This window comes from Geospiza fortis, unplaced genomic scaffold (assembly GCF_000277835.1).
Source record: "Geospiza fortis unplaced genomic scaffold, GeoFor_1.0 scaffold29, whole genome shotgun sequence".
Taxonomy (NCBI): Eukaryota; Metazoa; Chordata; class Aves; order Passeriformes; family Thraupidae; genus Geospiza; species Geospiza fortis.
Genome location: NW_005054349.1, coordinates 37,021 through 59,213, shown reverse-complemented (window position 1 = coordinate 59,213; position 22,193 = coordinate 37,021). Strand labels below are relative to the sequence as shown.

The window sequence follows — 22,193 nt, the reverse complement described above, 5'->3', positions numbered from 1 at the left end:
CGGACAGCAGTAATCAGCAGTGAATTCCTGGCATTGGGCCAGCCAGGTCCATGGTGGCTCACAGGGGACCCTGGGCACTCCTGCTGGACCCTGTTTTGGGGAGCACCACATCTGAGTTGGCTCACACTGGCTCAGCCAGCTCCATTATGGCTCCAGGCACCCGAAAACATCCTCTGTGCTTTCCTGGACAGCCCAGCTGCTGCCTGCTCAGCACTCAGCTAGTTTTGCACCTCCGCAGTAAATAAATTGTGATCTGTAGCATATGACCACAGTGCAGCTGCTTGTGCAGCTATATTGTCAGACCAATAACACACAGCCCTCTGATACAGCCTGTGATACTGAAACCCCTCCCGGATACCAAGGCACCAAAACCACCAGTTTGCACCAGTTTTCTGCTGAAATCCTCCAAGTGTAATGATATATGCTAGCTCAAAGGAGTACCAAACCAAATTCTCAGTGGGTCAGTGGCTAAGTGGAATAGAGCCCTGAGCCCAAAACATGCAATGTTTTAAACCAGGCACTGCAGGAAAACAGAACACAGAACAAAGTGGTGCAACAATGCCTTTACCCTGGATCATACTTGGTAACGCCTGCAAGAAAAGGGGATTAAAAACCACAAGACAGTAAAAAATTCCAGCGACAAGTGAGTCCTTGCCAAAGGCTACATGCCACATGGGTACATGAGGTGTCCCTTGCTCACCTGGGATGAGACAAATTAATTGACACCTGAACAGAAATGAAAGCAAATGAAAGCTTGTGCTCCCTTTGAAAGCAATGAGCATTCCTATTTTTTTAAAATATATGTAACACTTTAGGTTTTTCTTTCACAGCAGAAGAATCTCTCTTGTTTGTCACCGCAGTCTGGGGCTATTTTTAACACTGCTAATGAGTGACTAAAGCAGGGTGGAGTAGCCAAACCAGCTTGCTGCTCCCAGCCACCCACAAGGTTTTTCTGACCATCAGAGGAGGACCAGAGCCAGCTCATGTGAGGAGTCAGAGCAAGGCACCTCTCAAGTGTCTGTGTCCTGGGACACAGATGGTGGAAAAAATGCACACCCCTTCCTGCAGCTGAGTAAAAAAAGGCCTAGACTCCACACAGGGCAGGTATTTCCAGTGCTTGACTTCAATCTCTGAGACTAATGCATCTCAGAGATGCATTAATCTCTGACCAGAGCTCATAAAGCATGTAGTTGGCATGTCACCTGTCCATCAGAAAAAGACAGGAGAAAAGCTACCTGCGCAAACAAGTTATTCCTGGATTAGAGGACATCCAATTCAAGGAAAGTAGCCGTTTCTCACAGGGTCAGTAAATTAATAGAAAATCATAAAATCATTATGGTTGGAAAGACCTCCCAGATAATCAAATCCAACCATTAATCAGCATCACTGTGTTCACTATTAAACCACAGCCCCGAGAGCCCCATCCACACACTTTTTGAACACTTACAAGGATGTAACACCTGGCCCCTGTCTACTCTTTGTAATGGTCTTGGCAGAGGTCCATTGGCATTCAGGGGATCAGAAGCTGTTGAAAGGGGAACATCCAGCATCCCTTCTCCCATCACTTTCAGGGCTGCTGCATTCAGAGGAGGGACCGAAGATAACTGGAAAGTACCAGATTAAAAATGCGTGTGTTAAAGTGGTAAGCGCTGCTGCCTATCTCTTGTCCCCAGCAAACCTCTCTTATTGAAAGACAGGCTGAGTTAACATTCAGGCAACGCAGTCAAACCTCCACTCAACACTCACCGCAGCTGCCTCAGCCATAGAGGCAAGAAAGGCTCTTTTGCAAGGTTTTATTCCAGCACAGTACCACAGCTATCAAAGGACAAACCCGGGGAAAAGAGGATGAACCACGTGGAGCAGGAGCTTATAAAGGGGAAGGGGTGGGGAGCGGGGCTAAGGGCTGGGCAGAGGGGCCTGGTTTCCAGGGGTAGGGGGGTGGCCACCTGGGATGCCAAGCCACTGACAGGGAAGGAGAAACCCGAGGAAGTGGCAACACCAAGTCCATGGGGGAGACTGTTTTTCCCTTTGGGATGGATGACTCTATGGTAAGTGGCTAATGTTTCCAAGGCTGAGGGCTTGGGGATTGACCAAGAGGGGAGAGTTCATGGGATGCTACACCAGATGGCAGCTGCTGGATGCAGCATCCCAGTTGCCAAGTCCTGGCCAGCAAGGAGAGTACATGCTGAATGGGAGTGAAGACAGTCATTGGAGAATGACAGCAGCAGGGCAGCACAGGAACACAGCAACATCCTGGGCTTGAACATCCTGAATGCAAGAAACACTCCACTCCAGACAAACAATATTCTAGAGGAGCCTATATGTGTATCTATATTGTTTTAATCTATACATGTATTAAGAAAAGCCTACCTGATGTAGGAAACTGCTGTGAAATGTTCAAAACTCTCTTATACTAAATCATTAAAGGCAAATTGCAGTGATGGGTTAACTATATTTATTGCAGAAGAGCAGTGAGATGCCATAAACCTGGGCACACTCTAGTGTATGGTGCTGTGATGGTAAAAGACAAAATGCCAGAGTAGCAGAGCCTCTGGGCCACAGCCCTCTATTCCATCCTCATTCCTCTAAAAGCCAGGGAAGAGAGCAAGCACCTGTGTGCCTGGCGTGGAGCCTGCACTGGCAAGGGCTCCAGGGACCTTTGGGCTATTTGGACACTTGTTCCCTTTCCCCAGGTCTGCCAGACAGCTGGACAATGAGGACACAAACCTTGCAGCAATGGCTCAGCATGACCCTGTCAAGGCAGAGCCATTGATGCCTCCTGTTCTTGCAATAAGGGACATGCATTTAAAAACAAGGGGTTTTCCCCTCACACTGTCCAACCCCACTTGTCTGATTCACCAGAAACAAGGGTTTTGTAAGTAATCTTGAATATTCCCAGCCCCCCAAGGGAAGCACTACATTTAAGACCATTTAAATAGACTATCTTTTCAGACCTTGCAGGGAAATTAAATAAGTATTTTCCTTTGGAAGGAATGGAAGAGGGAGGAAAAAAAAATCAATATTTTTAAGTAATAGAATTATAATTCAATAGAATTATAGCACATGCCAGTATGACAGATTTCCACAATACAGGTAGGAAATCTTTGCTATGGCTCATAGAGGAAGTCAAATTATATTACCATGTAGCCTTAAAAATCAGCTAATTAAGCGAGTTGGGATAACAAAACTACTAGGATAAATATTTTTAAACTTAGAAGAAAGGGATTTTTTGTAGAAATATTAGAAAGGAGTGGGGTTTTTTCAGTGCTTATGTATAGCGAGACAGGTGTATCTTTTATTAGTTTAGTTCAAACAGGTCCCCTTGTGATCTCAAATTGATGTAGAACACGTAACTGCTAGAGCAAACTTGTAAAATTAAAAAGAAAATCCTTTAAAAAAATCTCAGTTTGTGAATTAGTACCATAAACTCCTGATGTTGCTAAACTTATATTATTTATAAAATTACACAAGGTGTTATAACTGGAGCTGTGCCAGCAGAGATATCTGATATAACAGTCACAAACATAAACCAGTTCAGGATTTGTTCCATAAAAATCACAAGCTCTGCCATCTCAAAGGTCAAATTGCCTTCAGCAATTACATAGAGCTGCCAGAGATAGCTAATCATGCTCTATTATATTATATTATATTAATGCATAACCAATGGAGAAGGAAAAGATAAACCCACAGAGCTTATTTACAAAAGGAATCTCTTACATCTGCAGAGAGGCTGGGAAAATAGAACACTCCTACCTGCAGATTTTTGCTGAATGGTATTTTAATTGCACCCAATAAGAATCAAGGTTTCCTCTCAGAGCTACTATGAATTCACTGCTTTCTAGGGGATGATGATACATTAATGAGAAGACAAAACAGAGCCTTCAGGCATAAGTATATTATATATCTTCTGAAGAGTATCCCTAGGAATTGCAAGTATGGTCATAAATTGCAGCACTTTCGCAGCATAAATAATGTGCTTTGCTGGCCTGTGGTTGAAGTCTCTTGCCAGTGGCCTAAGACTGTTTTAAACAATATGGAGATATCAAATGAAGCTAAGAAGTTGCAGCATTGAAATTATGCTAACTGCATCCCTGCATTTATGGGTTATCAACTGCATTGATAAGAATTGTACTTCTTATCAGGAGGTGGTAAATTAATAAACACAGAAAGATTAAAAAGGGCAGGAGTCCTTTCAAGAGGGCTACATGAAAAGTCTTAAATAGACAATATATGGCCACAAACATACTGCCCAGGTTAATACCTCAAACATTAGAAATTATTGTATAGAAATTACTGTATAGAAAAGGATTATTTTGTCATTCCCCAAACAGTAAATAGTACATGTATTCTTCTAGCTGAGAGAAAAAACACAGGAGAGCTGCAGTTCATTTCTTCTTGATTCACAGTTGCAAATAATAAAAGTTCACAGAAATAACTTTCTCTTTCAGAATAAAGTAGAAACATTCAGTTGCTAGAAGTAAAAATCTCGTCTTCTCTCATGAATCTGAATACCTGAAAGACATAGCAGCATCAGGACAGTCAAACAGCACAGTCCTCGCAATCTCTTAAGATGTTGCGCAAATAAAATCGCACCTTTGGGTTTGGTGCAAAAGAACCCTTACTAGAATAACCAGAATGACCTATTCAAAGTATGCCCAAAACATTGCACATTAAAGAACCAACAACGGTTGGTTGTACCAAGAGACTAATAAAAATAAGAAAGCCTGAATGCTTTGGGAATAATTTCTTAGAGCCCAGCAGCATGGTGGGTTTGTTGGTGCAAACTGCAGCAGTGCTACCACATGCATGCTTCAGGTATAAAGCAAGGGCTGTTCTATCTTTCTGGGATCTGAAACTTGGACAGCAAGTGCAAAACAGGCATTGTGAAATGGCAGCCTGAAGGTATAAGCACAAAAACTAAGGTGAATGGGGTAAAAAACCCCCATGTATCTCATTTTAATATAATGTAGTGGGTTTTTTTCTCCTTTGTTAATGTAGTTATGGGAGGTGGTGGTTCTATCTGGGGGGAAAACGAGCTTTTGAAATGCAAAAGCAAACAAGGAAGATCTTCAATACTATATGCATAAGCAAGACTGCTGTCTGATTTGTTCTAAACCTGCTGGTTTTCTTTACTCACCTGCAGTGGCATGGCTTACACTGGGATTTTCTGAGCCTTGGTAAAAGCTTCCTTTCCTCTCTTAAAAAAAAAAAACCAAACAAAAAACAACAAAACAAAAACTACTGGGGATGAGCAGAGATTCAGCACAGAGCTAAAAGTAGACCATAGTTACTACAGAAACCTTGTGCTTTTGCAGCCCAGCCTATAGAACAGGTGCTGAGGAGCTCTGTGCTGTCTGGCACAGCAACATACACTTCCATAAATATAAATATCAGCTGTTCTTAAACATGACACAGAGCAAGAAGAAGTATATTTAACAGATAGAGCCAGGAAACAAGGACTCCTACAGCTGAACTAAATGTACACATCCTAGGGATTTGCCAAAGACTCCCTGTGAACATGGATCAGCCATTTCTTATTGATCCTTGTTGTGTTGTTTGATAATCACAAGGATGGCATTACACGTGTGGTGCTTAGAGACTCCAGAATATTCAGAAAGGCCCTGTATACATCCAGAAAGAAACAGCTTTAATTGGTAATGGCTGGAGAATACTGGGCTGTTTAATTTCTGTTTCAATTTTTTCCTCACTCATTTTCTTTCTGAATTTTTGGGGAAAAAAGTCCACTGTTGTTAGTAGTCCTTCCCTGTTATCAACACAAGACTAATTTAATGAAATAGCTCTTTTTCTGAAGGAGTCAGTTCCTGGGGCTCCCAAGCCTTGATAGGCTCGCATTGCCCCCTTGGGGAAAGAGGGCACCTTAGCTTGTTCTTAAATGAGATCCCAGTTCAGACAGTGTCTTTAAAGAAATTAAACTCTCATTCACTACCTACACAAAGTCTAGGGTGAGTGCCTATGCAACACATACAGAAACCTCTGCTCATATACCACAAGCAGACAGTTTGCATTCCAGCTAAGATACAGACACTCTCCTTTTAACATGAACAGACAGGCATTAGACATTCTAGCAGAAATGAGTTAGCAAAACACATACAGTCAGGGTCCTCATAACAACATAGATCTGTTGTATCCTCAAAAGAGGAACTGTAGATAAACTTCTGCTTGTATCTGCAGGCAGTCTTTAGCCCACATTCTGCCAAATTCCTGTTGATGCAGTTTCGAAACTTGGTAACCAGGAGGTATTTCACAGCTGCTTATTTTTCAAAATCCTAAGCCTCAGGATTGCTTCTTCACATGCCCAATGCTTTTTGTTTAGAAGAACCAGGAAGGACGCACTGTATTTTTCCAGCAGACTCCCTAAACAATTTCACAAACCTTTTCCTTGCAGACCAGTGTCAAGCTGCCTGACTGGGGAATGCCCAGGAACAGCAATGCAGATGTACCCCAACAGGCATCAGCACTTTGGCCAGGAAGCCTGACCCCAGAGACCTTCTCAAAGGCAGAATTACTCACAAGAGGACATTTTATGCAGCAGATCTAGATGCTGTTGGGACATAAATGAACTTCAGGCATCTTTCTGCGGGGTACTGGTAGTACCTCGGATTGGGATTCCTAGTAATTGCAGATAATAAGCAACAATCATCACTGTGTGAATTGCATTAGCTCTGGGAAATCTGCAGAGAGCAGACATAGCCTTCAGCAGGCAGGGCAGCAGCACCTCATGGCAAGGAGCTCTTAGCCAGGGGACAAGGCAAGGCTGGTCCACCAGCCCCTGCATCCTCACCATTCCAGCTACAGACAGAGACTGGGAGGGAGAAAAACCCCTGGCCATGCTGGTAAGGGCTGCAGTTTCCCACCCTATACTCAGAACATAATTAACAGCCTGCACAATGATAGAGGCTGCTCAGGGATATTTCCTGGCCACCCCTTTCTGGTCCCAATGAGGGAGCATCTGGTATACACCACACCTAATACCTATGCGTATTAGAGATTAAGATAGCACCATGAATAATGCTTATAGTCACTTAAAATGTCTCTCCAATGTAAGCCAGAGGTGAAATATTGTGTAAGTAGGCACCTTTTTTTTGCATATTTTTTGATTAACCCATACTATACAGCTAATTGATTCCAAGTACCACAGTACATACCAGGGTTATCTACTGTAAAAGATTTCTGTGAGTTTGCCAGAAGTTGGATCCGGCTTGAAAAGCTTAGGAACAGATGGCATTATTCTGTCACTTTACATCAGATGTCATCAAAGAATAAAGTGATAGTATTTTCTTACCTCCCCCAGGAGCTGAACTTTGACTCATATTTTGTAACCTCGCAGGTCCAGTCATACAAGCAGAACTTGAGTGTTGCTTCATGGTGCATTCTTGCATGGATGTTAAGCACCTTTCCTGTTGCAGAAGGCCAAGCAGAGAACTGTATTTCCTGTCAGAGATCAGCTCATCGGCTGCATGCAGGTCAGGGAGGGTGTGAGGATACACTGAACCAGTGACACTGGGAGTCCCAGCTGGAGGGAAGGGCCATAAATCTGCAGGTTGAGCTGGACGACTCCGCAGGGGCGATGGCTGGCACGGGCCTACCACACCAGCAGCAGAAAAATTCAGAGCAGAAGTTGCTATGCTTGTTGAAGAAGATGATGGATATGGTTTGTAGCAATGCGAAGAGAAATCCCACTGATGGGGAGACATGCTGTCTACTTAAAAAGAGAATAAAAGCATCTGAAGTCTCATCAATTCTTACTTTTTTCCCAAGGCAAATTCCAGCGGACTTCTAAGGGAATGCTACCAGATTGCATATTCATTTTTACAGAAACACAAAATCACTTTAGTGCTGCTTATCTTAAAAATCAACCACAAATTCATAATAAAAGCAGATTAAACCACCACCATCAATCTTTCTACTAAGTATTTCTACTGTAGTATGTGTACTACACAACCACCAACTTAGGCAGGTTTTTGACAGCTGCAAGCTTAGACAAATATATTTTTGTGAAGATGACAACTTAAATCATAATGCACTTATTGCATTCAGCAGTGATGGGGACACTTGGCTGGAAAATGATGACCTAGTCCTGCCAACAGGCCTATGGAAAGCTTAGTAATCACTCCACCAATCACAGGGATTTACCCAGGAATTCCCAGCTACATAGCCTAGGGCTTTACAACTATGATTCTCTTGTTTTCTGTTTGCACACAATTTCAAATTTAAGCTCAAGGGATCTTAAATTCCTTAGTAAAAGCCAGTCATCCCATCCAACACCAGGCCCACACAGGGAAAGGAGCTCACCGTTTTCCAGGACAACAGTCTTACCCCTGTGCGTTGTACTCAGGTCTTGGGGGTTCTTGACATTGCTGAGAGCTCTAGAAAAATGTTCATCTACCATGCTGTTAATGTCCCCTTGGAAATAGGTGAACACCACGCTCTGAGATCCCCATTCTGTTTTCACAGGCTCTTTGCTTTTACTCAGCTTTGGGGAAAGCTTCCTTGTTTCTTCCATTTTCAATGACCAACAGTCCCTGCAAAAAAAAACCAAAACAACAACAACAACAACAAAAACCAAACCAAAACAAAACAAAAAACCCACAAAAACAAAACAAAACAAAAAAACCCAAAAAAACCAAAAAAAACCCACAAAAACCAACAAAACCCAATAACACAAACAAAAAAAAACCAGACAGGTCAAAGAGACAATATTCAACTTCAAGCGCCTAGTGAGTGGCGAGCCCAGCTTCCTCCCAAAAATGGTAGGGGCCAGAAGAACACTTATTAGTAGGAACAGATTCTCTGTTTTTCTGCTTTTTCCATGCACCTCTTCTTTACTGATTTTCCTATTAGATACTTCTAAAATGAAATACTTGGGCAGAATGGGCATATCTACCCACTAGCTTTCATTTCTCACCCTGACTTTGTAAGTCTGGGCTTAGGATGTAGTACTGCGCGAATGTGCCCTCTGGAAGAACTGAAACACTTAAAAAAATAATTCAGAAGTGGCGCTATCCCTGAATGAAGTTGGAGGGTGAAGTTATCAAAATGCTTTGTCCAATTTAGGTTTTTGTGTTATTCAAAAAACAATGACAAAGTGAAAAAAAAAAAAACCAACAAAAGAGGAGCAACAAAAACCCCAAACCCCACTATACTACATTAGAGCTGAAATTAGTAATTTTTAGATAAGGTAAAGTCTGAAGTACCTTAATCACTGTCAGCACAGATCTCCAAAACAAAAAGACTTCTAAGAATAATTAGTTGCTTCACCTGTTGGAAAACGACATTCTGATTAAATTATTGGAAATTCAAATCATGGCTAATTCAAGTAAAAAACCACCACAAAACAACAACAAAACAACCTTTTCTTGTTTGAAACAATTTACCTAGGAACATGGTTCTGCCTGCTGCTTAAAACTTTGGAGCAAGACTGCTAAAACACACACTGTGGGTCAACCAGAATTTAAGGCTGACAATCCGGAATTTAAGGTAAGACAACAGGTTTAAGGCAGGAACTCCACTAAAATAGTTTGCAGGAAGTCAACAGAAGACTATAAGGCTCTTTTTTATTCTCTTTAAACATCTCTGCTGCCAGGTATGGTAAGAGCAGGACAAGGAATGTCACTACTTGCCCTGGAGAAGTATCATTTTAATGCATTTGTACAGTTTCTGGTCACAAGGGAGCAACTTCCCAGCCAGAGCTCACAAGTCCTGCTCTAATCAAAATCATATTTAGCAAGACTCAGGCTACAAATGCAGTGAAGTGCCTGTTGTTTCTATTCAATTTTCCAGTCTCATTGTCAGGTTATGACACTGCATAGCGTAATTGATTCACCTTGGTAGCAGAAGGAAGGCTGTTATTTTTCAGAGATCAGGGCAACCTTTAGCCAATAGCCAGCCATACTGCATAAAACCTCATGAATCATTAGATATGTGTTTCCATACAACTAACTCTGTAATACACACCACTGCTTAACCCAGTTCAATGCATTCATCTGATTTCTTTCCTAATCATACATCCCCTAATCCTCAGAAGCTTCCCAATAAACACCACACTCTGTGTCTCAAAGGATACACCGAAGTGCCTGTGAAGTCTGCCTTCACATGGTTTCTCAGAATTTTCTTGCACATGAAAAAAACTGCTCAGGCTGCAAGACAAGTATTCAGAAAGTATTAGGAAATATGAGGATTAAGGTTGTCAAGAAATAACCTATCCCCATTCTGATGCTTAAGCCTTCACCTAAAAACTTGTCCTTGTTTATCATTTGCTTCCATATTTAGTTTTGCTTGTTTACCTCCATCTCCCACCACCATGTGCTCTGTTCAATTCTCCCTGACTCATGGTCACTTGCTCAGCCAGCCCTAATCTCTTGTCACTTCTAACTCACGTCCAAACTCAGGAGCTCCTTAGTCCTTATTTTAAAATTTCTATTGCTTTACCCCATCCTCCTAGATTCACCTAAACACAGCAGTGGGAGCAGGACTGCAAGGTCACTGATTCAGAAGACAATTTCTCACAACTTTGAAACTGACCCAGCTTTCCCAGACATAGAAAACTTAAAGAAACACTTCCTCCCAATTTACAGGCACCTTTCCAAGGCCCATGAGGGGAAGCGGGAACTAGCACAACCACCCACACAACTGGAAGGACTTTGAGCACAGGAAGAGATGCTGTTTTTTCCCAGTCTTGTTTTAGAAAGCATCCTGCAATTTGGGTTAAGGAACTTTACAATTGCTCAGCCAGGGGCCAACACTTGCGTTGAAAATTCCAGTCAAAGAATTGGCAAAGACATGAGCAACCAGATGGCCTGAGAAAGGACAAGAAATCATCTTGACAGCAATAAGCAAAGCAGCTTTTCCTACTCTGCACCAGTACTACGCATCAACATACAATTTAGGAAGCATTAGTGCTGGCCCAGAGGATCACTTTTCCCATTCTTCACTCAGTACAAGCCATTATGTCTTTGTACCACTTTATTAACATGCTTAACTAGCTCCTGACATTTATTCTGTGCTCGTTTAGCATAATGTATTTGTGTGCAGCAGCCTGTGTGATTGTGACCAGTTAAAGTGCTGGAAAAATAAAGTATTTTAAAGGAAAAAAAGGTCATTTATCTCTTTTTTCCCCCCAGTGTTTCCCTTAAAAATCTCTTGCACTTTCCAACAAGTAGGCAAAGAAAGGCTAGGTATAACCTAGGTTACATCTCAGTCTTCTCAGTGATTGTATGGGCATAAGGATTCATATGTCCTGTCCAGGAGACAGGACCTGAATTTGTAGCACTGTAGTCTTCACTACCTGAACTTCCTATTATTCCATCACCCAGCACAAGGTCTGCAAAAGGCATAAATCCTTCCAACATGTGACTGACACAAACCATTGGCAAAATAGAGTAGAAGTGGAACTCGGGATGAAATGGACTCAGCTCATATCTTACTCTTAGAATGGGTTAATAAGGGCAAAATAGTGCAAGTATTTGTCCAAGTTATTTCTTCTTCAAGGACCCATGGCCAACACAGGCTTAAGAGTGGTGGCTGTTGACAGCTAACGACAAGACCTAATACTTTGCAGTACTTTCCACATTCCCCACACTTGCCAGCAGTACTAATTTAGCAGCACTGGAGCATCTGTCAGGGAACTCTTCATTCTTGGTTTCATGTAGCTCAAAACAGTTTTAAAAACAAAAAACTCCCACTTCTCAAGTATTAAACCACAATTTAACAAGCAGGCATTCCCTGTCATCAACTTATTCCTCAAATAAGGGAACATTTGAGGAAATCAGTGAATTCTCCTACCTTAACTCACTGTCAGTCAGATTTTCCAGATGAGGGACACTCATGTTGTGTCCAGCAGGTCAGGATCCTTCCTGGGCCTGGCCAGCTCTGTGTGCACTGCAGCGACTGCAGCAGAAGACAAGCCACGTTCATGAACTCCCCACACTTTCTAGCCTCCAGCTGCACTGAACGAGGCGTTTCCTTCAGCCTATCTGCTAAGAATGCATGAAATGCACTCCAACGAGTCAACCAGGTTAGGAGGTTTCAGGAATGAGGAAAATAGGATTGTAAGTAGGTTTAGGTTTGTTTGGGTTTGGTTTTTTTTTTTGATGACAATGTGTATACAATAAAGAAGATACTGTGGACTTTGGAAAAGTTTGGAGTTAGATGATAAATGAGATACGGCAATGAACCAAACTTGCCCAGGATGATAAAGGATTTTTCCTATGTTACAGAATATTCACTCTTAAATTGGTAACAACAAACATCTATGAGAAAAAGACCTGTTTCCAATCCAGATAAACTGCATAATCAATTTTCTCACTTTTCTTTGCTGGATCTGTTTTAGTAACTACAGGGAAGAAAACAAAAAACATTCTTCTTCTGTAAGGGCTGTAGCAGGGAAGAGGTTTTTTTGTAGCAAGTTTACCAAAATTAGCAAATTTCAACCATTCCAGAAATGCTGAAACAGGGTCAAACTTGCCAGTCTCAGCTGGAAAAAACACACTGAGGAACTAGTCACCAAACTGGTGACATTACGTCTTTTATAGAGTAGCTTAGGAGTTTGTTTACTCACCCAGAAAGTTGGAGAACACAATCCAATTCCCTCTGCCTAAATACATATGAATCCACCCTCTGCCCTTCCCAGAACAACTTAACTACCAGGCTGGGAGAGTTCCCGTGACGGTGCTTAGTCTTTTATTGACACACTGTTTGCGCAAACACGTTTTCATTGTGAGACAGACTGGATTCCAGTCCACCAGCAGGGCAAGAGTCTTCATCATCTCCACTGCTCTGACTCCCGTACCTAAACTGTCTCAAACAGCACAGATTTCCTTCCGCTAAAGTTTTTCAAGACCTTATTTGATATCGTCCTCTTGTGCTGACAGTTAAAGCTCTCCTCAGGTTAAGATGGCATCAGTTTAAAGCTCCTAGAAAGAACTACCAGGTAAAATGGGATTTTCATCCCTATTCTTCAGTACAGGAATTGAATGACTGATTTGCAGTGATTTTGAAGCATTCAAAGTGTCAAAACTTTGAAGAAAAAAAATTAAGAACTTTTGAGAATAAAAACTAAGATTCTATTTGTCCCTCAATCTCAATTTTAACTACGGTGTCTGCAGTGATCCCTCCTGCTCCTTTTCTCTCCATGCAGGTCCATTAACATCCCAAGCCAGGAAGAAGGCTGAGACCAAATCCATAAATAGGGAACAAATACCATATTCCCACCTACAGTTCCAGCAACTTGTCTACTGGGTCCAGCTGGAAGCTCTGGCACATTAACATATGTGGCTTATAAACTGAAGCTCCTGTACGCCAAATGCTACGGTATCTTTTACTGAGGAAAAAAAGACAAATACGTTACCTTGAAACTAATCAGCAGAGACTTGTTCTGTTCATGAGTTTGTTTATTAAAAAGGTAGTATAAAACACAACCCCTTTAAGAAACAAATCAAACAAAGGGTATTCTCAGATGCTGTCACAAGTCTAGACATTATTCAAATAGCACTTTACTTTATAATGTTGCTTTTTTAAAGGATAAATGAAAATGATTAATTTATTGAAAGAAAATCACCTGTCAGAAAAAATTCTGAGTTTACTTACTGAAAAGTTTAATCTAACAATATACTTTTCATATTACAGAGTGAGCAAAAAACCAGCTTGCTGCAAAACATTTCATAATTCTATAAATATTTTACAGAACTTTCAGAGTATTCTGACAGTAAGATGTCAAGCTATAATGAGCACTACAATACACACAAGTCAAATCAACACAAATACACAACTCACAGAATTAATTTACCATACTGCAGTATGTTTTCTCAAATGCAGAAATAAAAATAAGAATTTAAAAATCCAATTAAAATCCATAGGAATACATATTTTTTTTTTCAAATTTGGTTTGGTTTAGTTTCAAGAATTCCAGGTATGAATATTGATGAAAGGCAAGTTTGGGTTTCTATGAAGCATCCAACACCTTCAATTTTCTTTAAGGAAGGAAGATAATTATTTTATACTGTTAATAGGTTAACCTTAACTGAATAATGTGTAGGACGTGTTTTAGCTAAAATGCACTGCATTTAACATATGAAAGATTTTAAGTGAATTGCAATCCTTATACAAAACCTAAGCTGTACAAGGGACTGAAATTCAATTTAAAAATTTTGAAAAGCCAGCAGGAGAAACAGATAAACATTTTGATGCAAAATGAAACTAATTCTCTCTTTACACCAGTATACGAACATTTGAGAACCTGCAAAAAAGAGAAAACCTTCTGAAAAGCCTTTTATTTTGAGGCTTTTTGCCCCCAGGTGTCTACCTTGGCCATGCTCCTCCAGCCACATCATGGTGGACATCTGTAACTCCGTAAAAACTGCTTCCTGCAAACCACTGAACAGCATTTGATTTTAAAGCAAACTACCAATTTATCCTGAAGCTCGGCAATTATTTTGGATGGTTCAGAAAGCAACTCTGCCAAACTATGGTGAAGCATTAGTTAATACTCTGTCGTATTGTATTTAAGTGGCTTTACATCCATATTATTACACTGAAAATTGGTAGAAACATCTATTCCTCTATTTCAAAACTGAGCAAAAAATAATTACCTACAAATTGTTTCAGTCTGCTGCTAGTTCTTGTTTCTATCATATACAGAGGAAAGGAGACAGATTCTCTTAAAATTAAGCTCTCACCAAAAGCACAGGGATGGAGGAACATCCAGTATACTTGAACACTGGAATGGGACCTAAGAAAATAACCTTAGAAACTGAGCAAAACGGTTGTTGTTTCACTTCTAATGAGCAAGGAAAGTAAACAGAAAACACTTTTAATTAAAGAAAAAATAAAGTGAGAATTCCTTTAGGGTTTTAACTTCTTACAAATTTATGTATGATGCTGATTACTAAGAAAAACATGTAAGTTTAAAAAGGAACTCCGCTTGTTCAGATCTGTTAAAATTTCTCATTAAACATTACTGCTCTATACTCTAAGAATTTCATAATCATAGTTCAAAATAGCAATTTTAACTTCTGTGAAAATTCTTGATTTTTGTTCAGACTGATTTATACAAATTTCATAAATTCAAAATAACTTCATAAATAATTTCAAAAAGGAAAATATCTAAAGAATTTGGTTTTAATGAAAATCTGCTGAAAAGAGTCACAGCTGCATTAACCTCTCCTTGGACTACTAAATGCCTCAATAACTTAATGAATAGTTTATAAAAATATATTTTTACATTTTACTGGGGAAAATGGAGGTAGACAAAAGGAAAGTACAAGTTTAATTCCACACTTGAGAACAACATATTTGCATGGAAAAAGAGCTTTTATTACTTAAAAATCCTAGTTAATAGGAAAGCCAGTAAAGCATTTGGTCTCAGTCTTTGTTGGTGCTCTACTTTAGTGTGAGGTCTAAAGAAGAAGGTGAAAGGACTAAGAGCACATTCAACTTCAGCACCAAGCCAGTCAAATTTGCACATCAACTGGAGAGAGGAACATACAGCACATACAGCAATTCCTTATTTTTCAACGTCTTATTTCAAATACTAACATTCACCTTGTTCTCCATATCTGATACCATGATAAGACTTCATAGAACTTTACAAGTTTTACACATATTTCCACCAGTTTCCTTGTATCAGCTGTAATTCCACTGTAAAACAAGGGATTTAACCGTGTAGTGTTACACAACTGGGCTCCCTTAAAAAAAAAAGCAAACAAAACACAAGAGAAAGATCTAAAGCCTGGAGTCCAGAAGCTGGAAGAAAAAAGGAACACTGAAAGCAATACTCACCACACTAAACTACACTCCTCATATGCAAACACTTCCAGCTCTCAAAGGTCTGTGGTGCTTCTTACCAATGAAAATAACTAAGGCAGAACCAACACAACCCAGGAATGTGTCTGAATACACCACTATGTGCAGCTACTAACCAGGCAGTGTTCCAGATTCCCTGAATTCTTCAAACACCTGCTTTACTGAAACACACAATCCACACACTTGGAAAGATGAGAAAATTGACTTTTTTTAGCTGGCAAGAGCTACATCTCTTCTTTATAGTGCAATTCAAAATGGGAAATTTGTCATATCAGCATAGGATGAGCCCCCGGACTTTTAACCCCTAAATTCAATTATGACAGCTATTTTTGTCACAAAAGAAAGTTGTAACTTATAACCACAATGGCAGTGTTAACTTAGATGCTCTTGTTGGCATAGCCACCCACACATACTGACTATATATTAAAAAAAACCCAACAAAATAAACTTAGACAACCATCTGGAATGCAGGAAAAAAATCTGTATGGTAATCTCAGAGCACAAGGTTTGAAAATAACATTTGCAGAGTATTCTGATTACCTCATGATGGAAACACAGCATCTACAGTTTCTTGCAATCCAATATGAATTTAAAAAGTTAAAAGGATCCTCCTTGCAAATATGTACTGGTGATCATCCATATAAACAGCATGCTATGAATTTTGAATTGTTTAGTGCCTAAATCCATGTTCTTCTATCCGTACTTATCAAAACAGTTGAATTCTAAATTAAGAATGACTATGCCCAAAACAGTTCCACCCAGTTATTTTTGAAAGTCTGCCACTTACTAAAATATCTTAAGGTAGAAGATATTCTAAGTCCTTGCTTTTGGAAATATTTTGAAGAGGAGTACCACTTGCTTTTTCCATATAAGAGCATTATTTGAAAGCATATTTTAAAGTATTCTAACTTTTGCACAATAAACTGCAGTTTGAGCTGCCAAAGCATTTAAATTTTATGAAAGATGGAAGATCCTCCCCACTGTGAAGAGCACACAGAGCTAAATGAAAATGTTGAGGAGAACTCACATTCAAGATGCTAATGAAGTTTACACAAAACCCTTACTCTAATATAAAAGCAAGAACTAATAAAGCCACCAAAAAATCAAAAGCCTGTTTTGATACCTACTACATACAGATCATGAGAGTGTAAAAACAATGTTATTATGTCCCAGAATACGTGTGTTCATGCACTTCTAGTCTCCTTGAGACAATTCCAGCCTCTAACATCAACAGAAGATCTAAACTTCTGTTGAAGGAAGGAAAACTTCATTTGCTGAATGATCTGATTTAATAACCTCTCTTCACTCAATTTGCCTTAGGGTTGCTGTGGCAACACTGTCTGCCACTTTCTTTAAGCTTATGACCCGAGACTACTCATCTGCCACCTAATACATCGCAACACATCCAATGCATTCACCCTATCTGGATCATGGCACATGTTCCATAAAATTATCCAACATACCAGGACACAAGTTATTGAAATACTGAGTTCCAAGGGAACTTAACAGAAAAATTAACAGTACAATCCACACATCTTGTAAAAGCTTCGCATTACATAAGTTACATATAGTTACATAAACTTAAGGGCTGGAACATATTTCACACTCGCATCATGAAACACTGACAAGCATAGTTAGAACAAAAGAAGCCTAATGAGTTTTACTGTGCTCTTGAAAACTTGAGTTACTTCACCTGAACAGCCAATTAATACAAACTTTTAGAACCCCATTAAATGAAAACTTCAAAGCATACAGTTGATGACATTCTAATACACCTATATTCATATGAATATTGCCTGAAGTCACCCTGAAAAAAAGGATACACTCAAACATCACCCTAAAAATCATGGTCTCGTAAAGCTTTAAAGATGTTATGTATCAGCTTCACCATCACTGCCTGCAAGGCTGCTGTCTGTGGATGGAGCTCCATCTTCATTAATATCCCCACCATTGTTCTCCCTCTTATGAGTGTCATCATTTGCATCCTCCTTAGGTGCGTCATTAGCCTCTGGAGGCTGTTTCCCTTCGGGCAGTTTAACACTGCTTGATGCAGAATGCAAATCAGATGTAGTTTGCTGCTCCTTTGCATCAGGATCCCCTAAAAATGACTCCCACACCTTGAGCCTTTCTTCCCTTTCTCTTGCAGTCTCCTCCACCTGTTAAAGAAGTGTTTATACACATCATTAGAGTCACACTTGTCAAAATGAGTATTTACATAGATGAAAATAAACAAATATTTATATTACAGAAATATCTCAATGCTGACTGTGAACTAATGATCTGTATATCCAGTGGCTAATCCTCCAAGTTGACATTTTCAGTACTCAAACAGGTCCTCTAATTTTTTGCTGAGTTGAATAATTGAGAATGATTTTTGGAGACATTCTACAGCTTTTGAAGAAAAGCAAGATAACGCAGGCAGGGGCAGGGTATGGAGACAGGAATGCCAAGGACTCCTAGAATTCAAAGAAGTTTACTGCTTGGAAGACATATTGGATAAAATGGAACCACAAAAAGCTACCTGATAATCCGTTACACCGTCCCATGTTTCAGCACTGAGCTGACGGCCACCAAACCACCTTCCATTTAGAGTCAGCTTGCACAAATCAGCTTCTGTTGCTTCTTTAAATGACACAGAAGCAACGCCATCAGGGTGCCTCTGTAAGGACAGGCAACTTGCATTTAATAATATTCTAACTAATGCATTCATTCCAATACCCTTTATATTGTCTTATAAAAACAATCAGGATATAGCTCCAGTCTGATCATACATAATCATGTTTGAAAAGTTCAGTTTTCAAGTTTCCATACGTTGTTCTACTGGCACACACAACACAATTTTTGAACACAAAACAAAGTTATTTCAGCTAGCTTAGCTACAAATAATGTATCCATACACTTTCAAACTTGTAACATATATCCAAGCTCCTAGGAAGAGCTAGCTGCCTTTACATAGGCTGAAGTATACAGGTGCTTAGACTATTAAGTTCTAAAAGTTTTAAAGTACTGAAAGATTAAGTCAAGTTTCCATGAAGTAAACACATCCAAATGAATGCTCGACTCATATTTACAGCATCCTAAAAGTTTTGCACCTTTGCACATTACATCAATTCTGCCAACGCAACATATAAAAATACCTACATCAAATATGAGAACCTTCTTCACTTGACCAAACTTTTCACACTCGGTCCGCAGATCTTCTCTTATCTCATTTAGCACTAGAGGGTCCTCCTACAAAGCAATTACACAGCTTTAATTAAAGACAAGCATTCACTTCCCTCAGCTCTATTTTAGATCCATCAGCAGTGGTACATGTGTCAATCTGTTAAAAGTCCATAAATTAAGTGCTATTATGCTACATTTTCAAAGCTACTTAGGAGTTGGCAGACAGCTCTCATTTGCATGTAATAAATACTACTTGTAAATAAAGCTATTCTGTGCTCATTTCTCCATTCTAACTATTACTGTTGTTTACTCCTCTTTCCATCCCAGAAAAGAGTATTGTCAGACATATAGGTTTTTCAGACAGTGAAAAACCCCGACTTGAAAAATACATTCTTATCAACATTTTCTCCTTGCTTTTGGAGAGAGATGAATGAATTTAAAGCAGATGTTTGGCACAGGAGAACATCCTTCCCAAACAGCAATTTAACTTTGCTTAATTTTGTTTTCATCCGCTTAGAATTTTGCTACAATTTGTATGGCAGAAAGCCGAGACGTTAACTTCTAACAGCACAATCTACAGAAGCAAACTGCATCTTCCTACCTCAAAGTCCTTGGGGTGAAACATATTCCTGATAATAACGATGCGTTCATGCCGCATTCGAGTTGCCCCATCTTTCTTCTCCGGCCTCCAATCCAGCTGTCTAATGAAATGAAGCAACAGTAAGAAGATATTGTTGCGGCTCTCTTCAGTTTCTACAAGTATTTGTTGAAAAAAAAAAATCATTAATTCCACATTTCTTGTGCTATCTTAACATATATTGTGACACAAAGATTTATGTTATTCTTCTAAAAAATACAGTAATTACCCAGGTTTACTAATGCTACAAAGCATATGAGGTTTTAAGGTACTTAAAGGCTCACAGACGGAATACAAATAATTTTTGAAAGTAAAGTATTTTTTAAAACACTGAGAAAATATTTATGAAGTATTAATTCCTTCCTAATATCAACTCAGATAAAGGAACCAGCTGTTTTCAAGTGCAATTAAAATCTCAGTATTTTATCATTTTTTCTAACTTATTCTGGAAAAAAAGGAGATCTGCTATTCCCCTAGGTAAAATCTAACTGCTTTTATTTAAAAGAACGTGTAAGAACACATCAACTCTTACACTGGTATTACCAGAAGATGTCTTTTGTTCCCCGGTATAGAGCCACTAACACAAGCCAGTCACATAACCCAGAACATCTGTTCTAGGACTTTGCCTTCTCACAGCAAATCTTACTTCTTGTAGAAATGCCTAGTTCATATCCTATTACAAAAACCCCCACACATTTACTTACACTTTTAAATCTAAAGATCATACACTGGGGCGGGGAAATCTTAAATTTCTTCTTGTACCTGCTACTTTAGCTGAAGAAAACTTGGATTTCCAATGAGAGTAGTTATACCGGTAAATTCAACTCAAAAGGAACACAGTCCTTTTATTCACACAAATTGCTGTCAAATGCAAATTCATAATTTTCATACACCTGCCTACACACTGGAGACTTCTTACAGCAAGAATCATCAGTGTATTTTTCGGGCAGATATATTTCTGGCTTTAATTGATAAGATATCAAGCAGCCTTGCTCCCCTTAACTATTTCTGCATTACTATTTACAATGCTTAGTGAATGCCGCTTTCATTGAAATACCAAAAATATTCAAAGTTTTTTCTTCTTTAATCTGCATCTTCTTGGTTCCAAAAGGCAGAACAATTTTTAAGAGACAAAATGAATCAAGGTACAACTCAAAACCCAGTATATTTTATAACAGAGAGAGACGTCTGGGGAAACCTACAGAGATAATTTAGTATTTGCTCCTAACAGCAGGCATTTCTTGCCCTTTGCAACTACTGCAGTATGGCACTAAATATATGTGAGCAGCCAGAGTGTTATGACCTTCCAACAGTAAGCCCAGATATTGTGGCAGGACTTGCACACTCTCATCCACTGAAGAGGAAGAGAGTCTTACTTCCCCAGAACTGTGGTATTTTCTTCTACATCTGAAGGCATCATTGCTACCTGTGTATATAATGTGTGAATTGCCAAGAAGTTCATCTTATAAACACTTAATTTAGGAGTTAGCCCCCTTCAAACATGCAATAGTTAAGCTATTTCACTGTCAGACAAGACTTTAACCTTTGCAAAACTTAGCACTGTATTTGAAAGAAAGCATCTCTTTACTAATAGCACTTAGAAGTCAAGCAATATTTTACTGAAATAAAAAATACAAACTTCTGCTGCTGTGACAACTTCTTCTTGTAGTCTTTACATTTCTTCTTCTTTTTGCTTGCATCATACTCCCCCTTCAGTTGGAACTTTGCAACTTCCACATGCAATTTATAGCCTCGGATTTCTGCTTCATCCAGAAGCCTCAAAGCAAGTTGAACTGATTCTCTCTATTTGAAGATAAAGCACAGTACAAACTTTAAAGCACATGGCAAAATCAAACTGTATTCCAGTAAGATGTCATTAAGTATACTGTGCTAAGAATCAAGTCCCTGTCACTGAAAACCATAATGCTGTCTTCTGACACACAGCTGGCTGGCACTGTTTTCTTGATCAAAACCCAGTATTTCTTCACTCCTGTTGTAATTGATTAATACTTCCAAAAACAGCTGCATATTTCATTCAAATACATCATAGACATGAATCCGCAATATCTAAGCAAGCTGATGAACTTAAAAGCAAGAATAAAAAGGTTTTAGGGAATTGATTTCCTATAAAACTTGTATCACTTTTCCAAGAACAGCAGATGTTGAGACTCTTAAGTAATTTTTAATGTTTTCCTAAAAGTCCTTTAGCATGAAGACAGCATTTATGATTGTGCACTCCATGGTCCTAACTACTACAATTGCAAAAATAGCACAGACTACAAGCCATTTGATTTAGTACTGCATTGTGCTTCTTGCAGAACTAAAGCCGGCTGCACTTGCAATCACCAACTTTCCAAATTATTCACAAGTGCAACACATAAGGAAATAGTACTGTGGCCTAAACTTTTGAGGCTTAATAAAGAATGAAAGCACAGTTCTGAACCAAGCCAGTTCTCAATTACAAGTTGTAAATACAGGACTACAGTATGGTTCTTCCTGGCTAACTATTTCTCTATTTTTGGTTACACAGTGGCATATTTTCAAAGTAAAAGGTGAAAATCCTCCCCTTTCA

The 22,193-nt window shown here is 39.3% G+C and overlaps 3 protein-coding genes across 5 annotated transcripts in view; all 3 read right to left on the bottom strand.

Moving 5' to 3' along the window:
• The window catches only part of CD40LG (CD40 ligand), a 24,200-nt gene extending 22,322 nt beyond the window's left edge, over window positions 1-1,878 (bottom strand). Inside the window, exon 1 of the mRNA XM_005423263.2 lies at window positions 1,448-1,878. The gene's annotated coding sequence lies outside the window, so the exon portion shown is untranslated. The remainder of the gene's footprint in view (window positions 1-1,447) is intronic.
• Window positions 1,879-3,431: 1,553 nt separating this feature from the next.
• Window positions 3,432-11,935, bottom strand: VGLL1 (vestigial like family member 1). 3 transcript variants are annotated; one of them, XM_031058833.1, is made up of 6 exons: window positions 11,803-11,935; window positions 9,216-9,279; window positions 8,338-8,543; window positions 7,304-7,720; window positions 5,138-5,197; window positions 3,432-4,512 (listed from the first exon to the last, which is right to left on the bottom strand). In XM_031058833.1, the coding sequence occupies exons 3-6, from the start codon at window positions 8,522-8,524 to the stop codon at window positions 4,472-4,474; spliced, it is 705 nt and encodes a 234-aa protein (XP_030914693.1). In that variant the 5' UTR covers window positions 8,525-8,543; window positions 9,216-9,279; window positions 11,803-11,935; the 3' UTR covers window positions 3,432-4,471. The 3 variants fall into 3 exon arrangements, with proteins under 3 accessions (XP_030914693.1, XP_030914690.1, XP_030914691.1); XM_031058830.1 differs by lacking the exons at window positions 9,216-9,279; window positions 11,803-11,935 and having other exon boundaries at window positions 8,338-9,210; XM_031058831.1 differs by lacking the exons at window positions 5,138-5,197; window positions 9,216-9,279; window positions 11,803-11,935 and having other exon boundaries at window positions 8,338-9,210.
• Window positions 11,936-13,391: 1,456 nt separating this feature from the next.
• HTATSF1 (HIV-1 Tat specific factor 1) overlaps window positions 13,392-22,193 on the bottom strand; it is a 16,593-nt gene continuing 7,791 nt past the window's right edge. The window contains exons 6-10 of the mRNA XM_005423297.2: window positions 21,261-21,424; window positions 19,586-19,685; window positions 18,961-19,050; window positions 18,341-18,478; window positions 13,392-17,975 (exon numbers count right to left, since the gene is read on the bottom strand). Coding sequence (XP_005423354.1) covers window positions 17,691-17,975; window positions 18,341-18,478; window positions 18,961-19,050; window positions 19,586-19,685; window positions 21,261-21,424 — 777 coding nt within the window. The 3' untranslated portion in view covers window positions 13,392-17,690. The remainder of the gene's footprint in view (window positions 17,976-18,340; window positions 18,479-18,960; window positions 19,051-19,585; window positions 19,686-21,260; window positions 21,425-22,193) is intronic.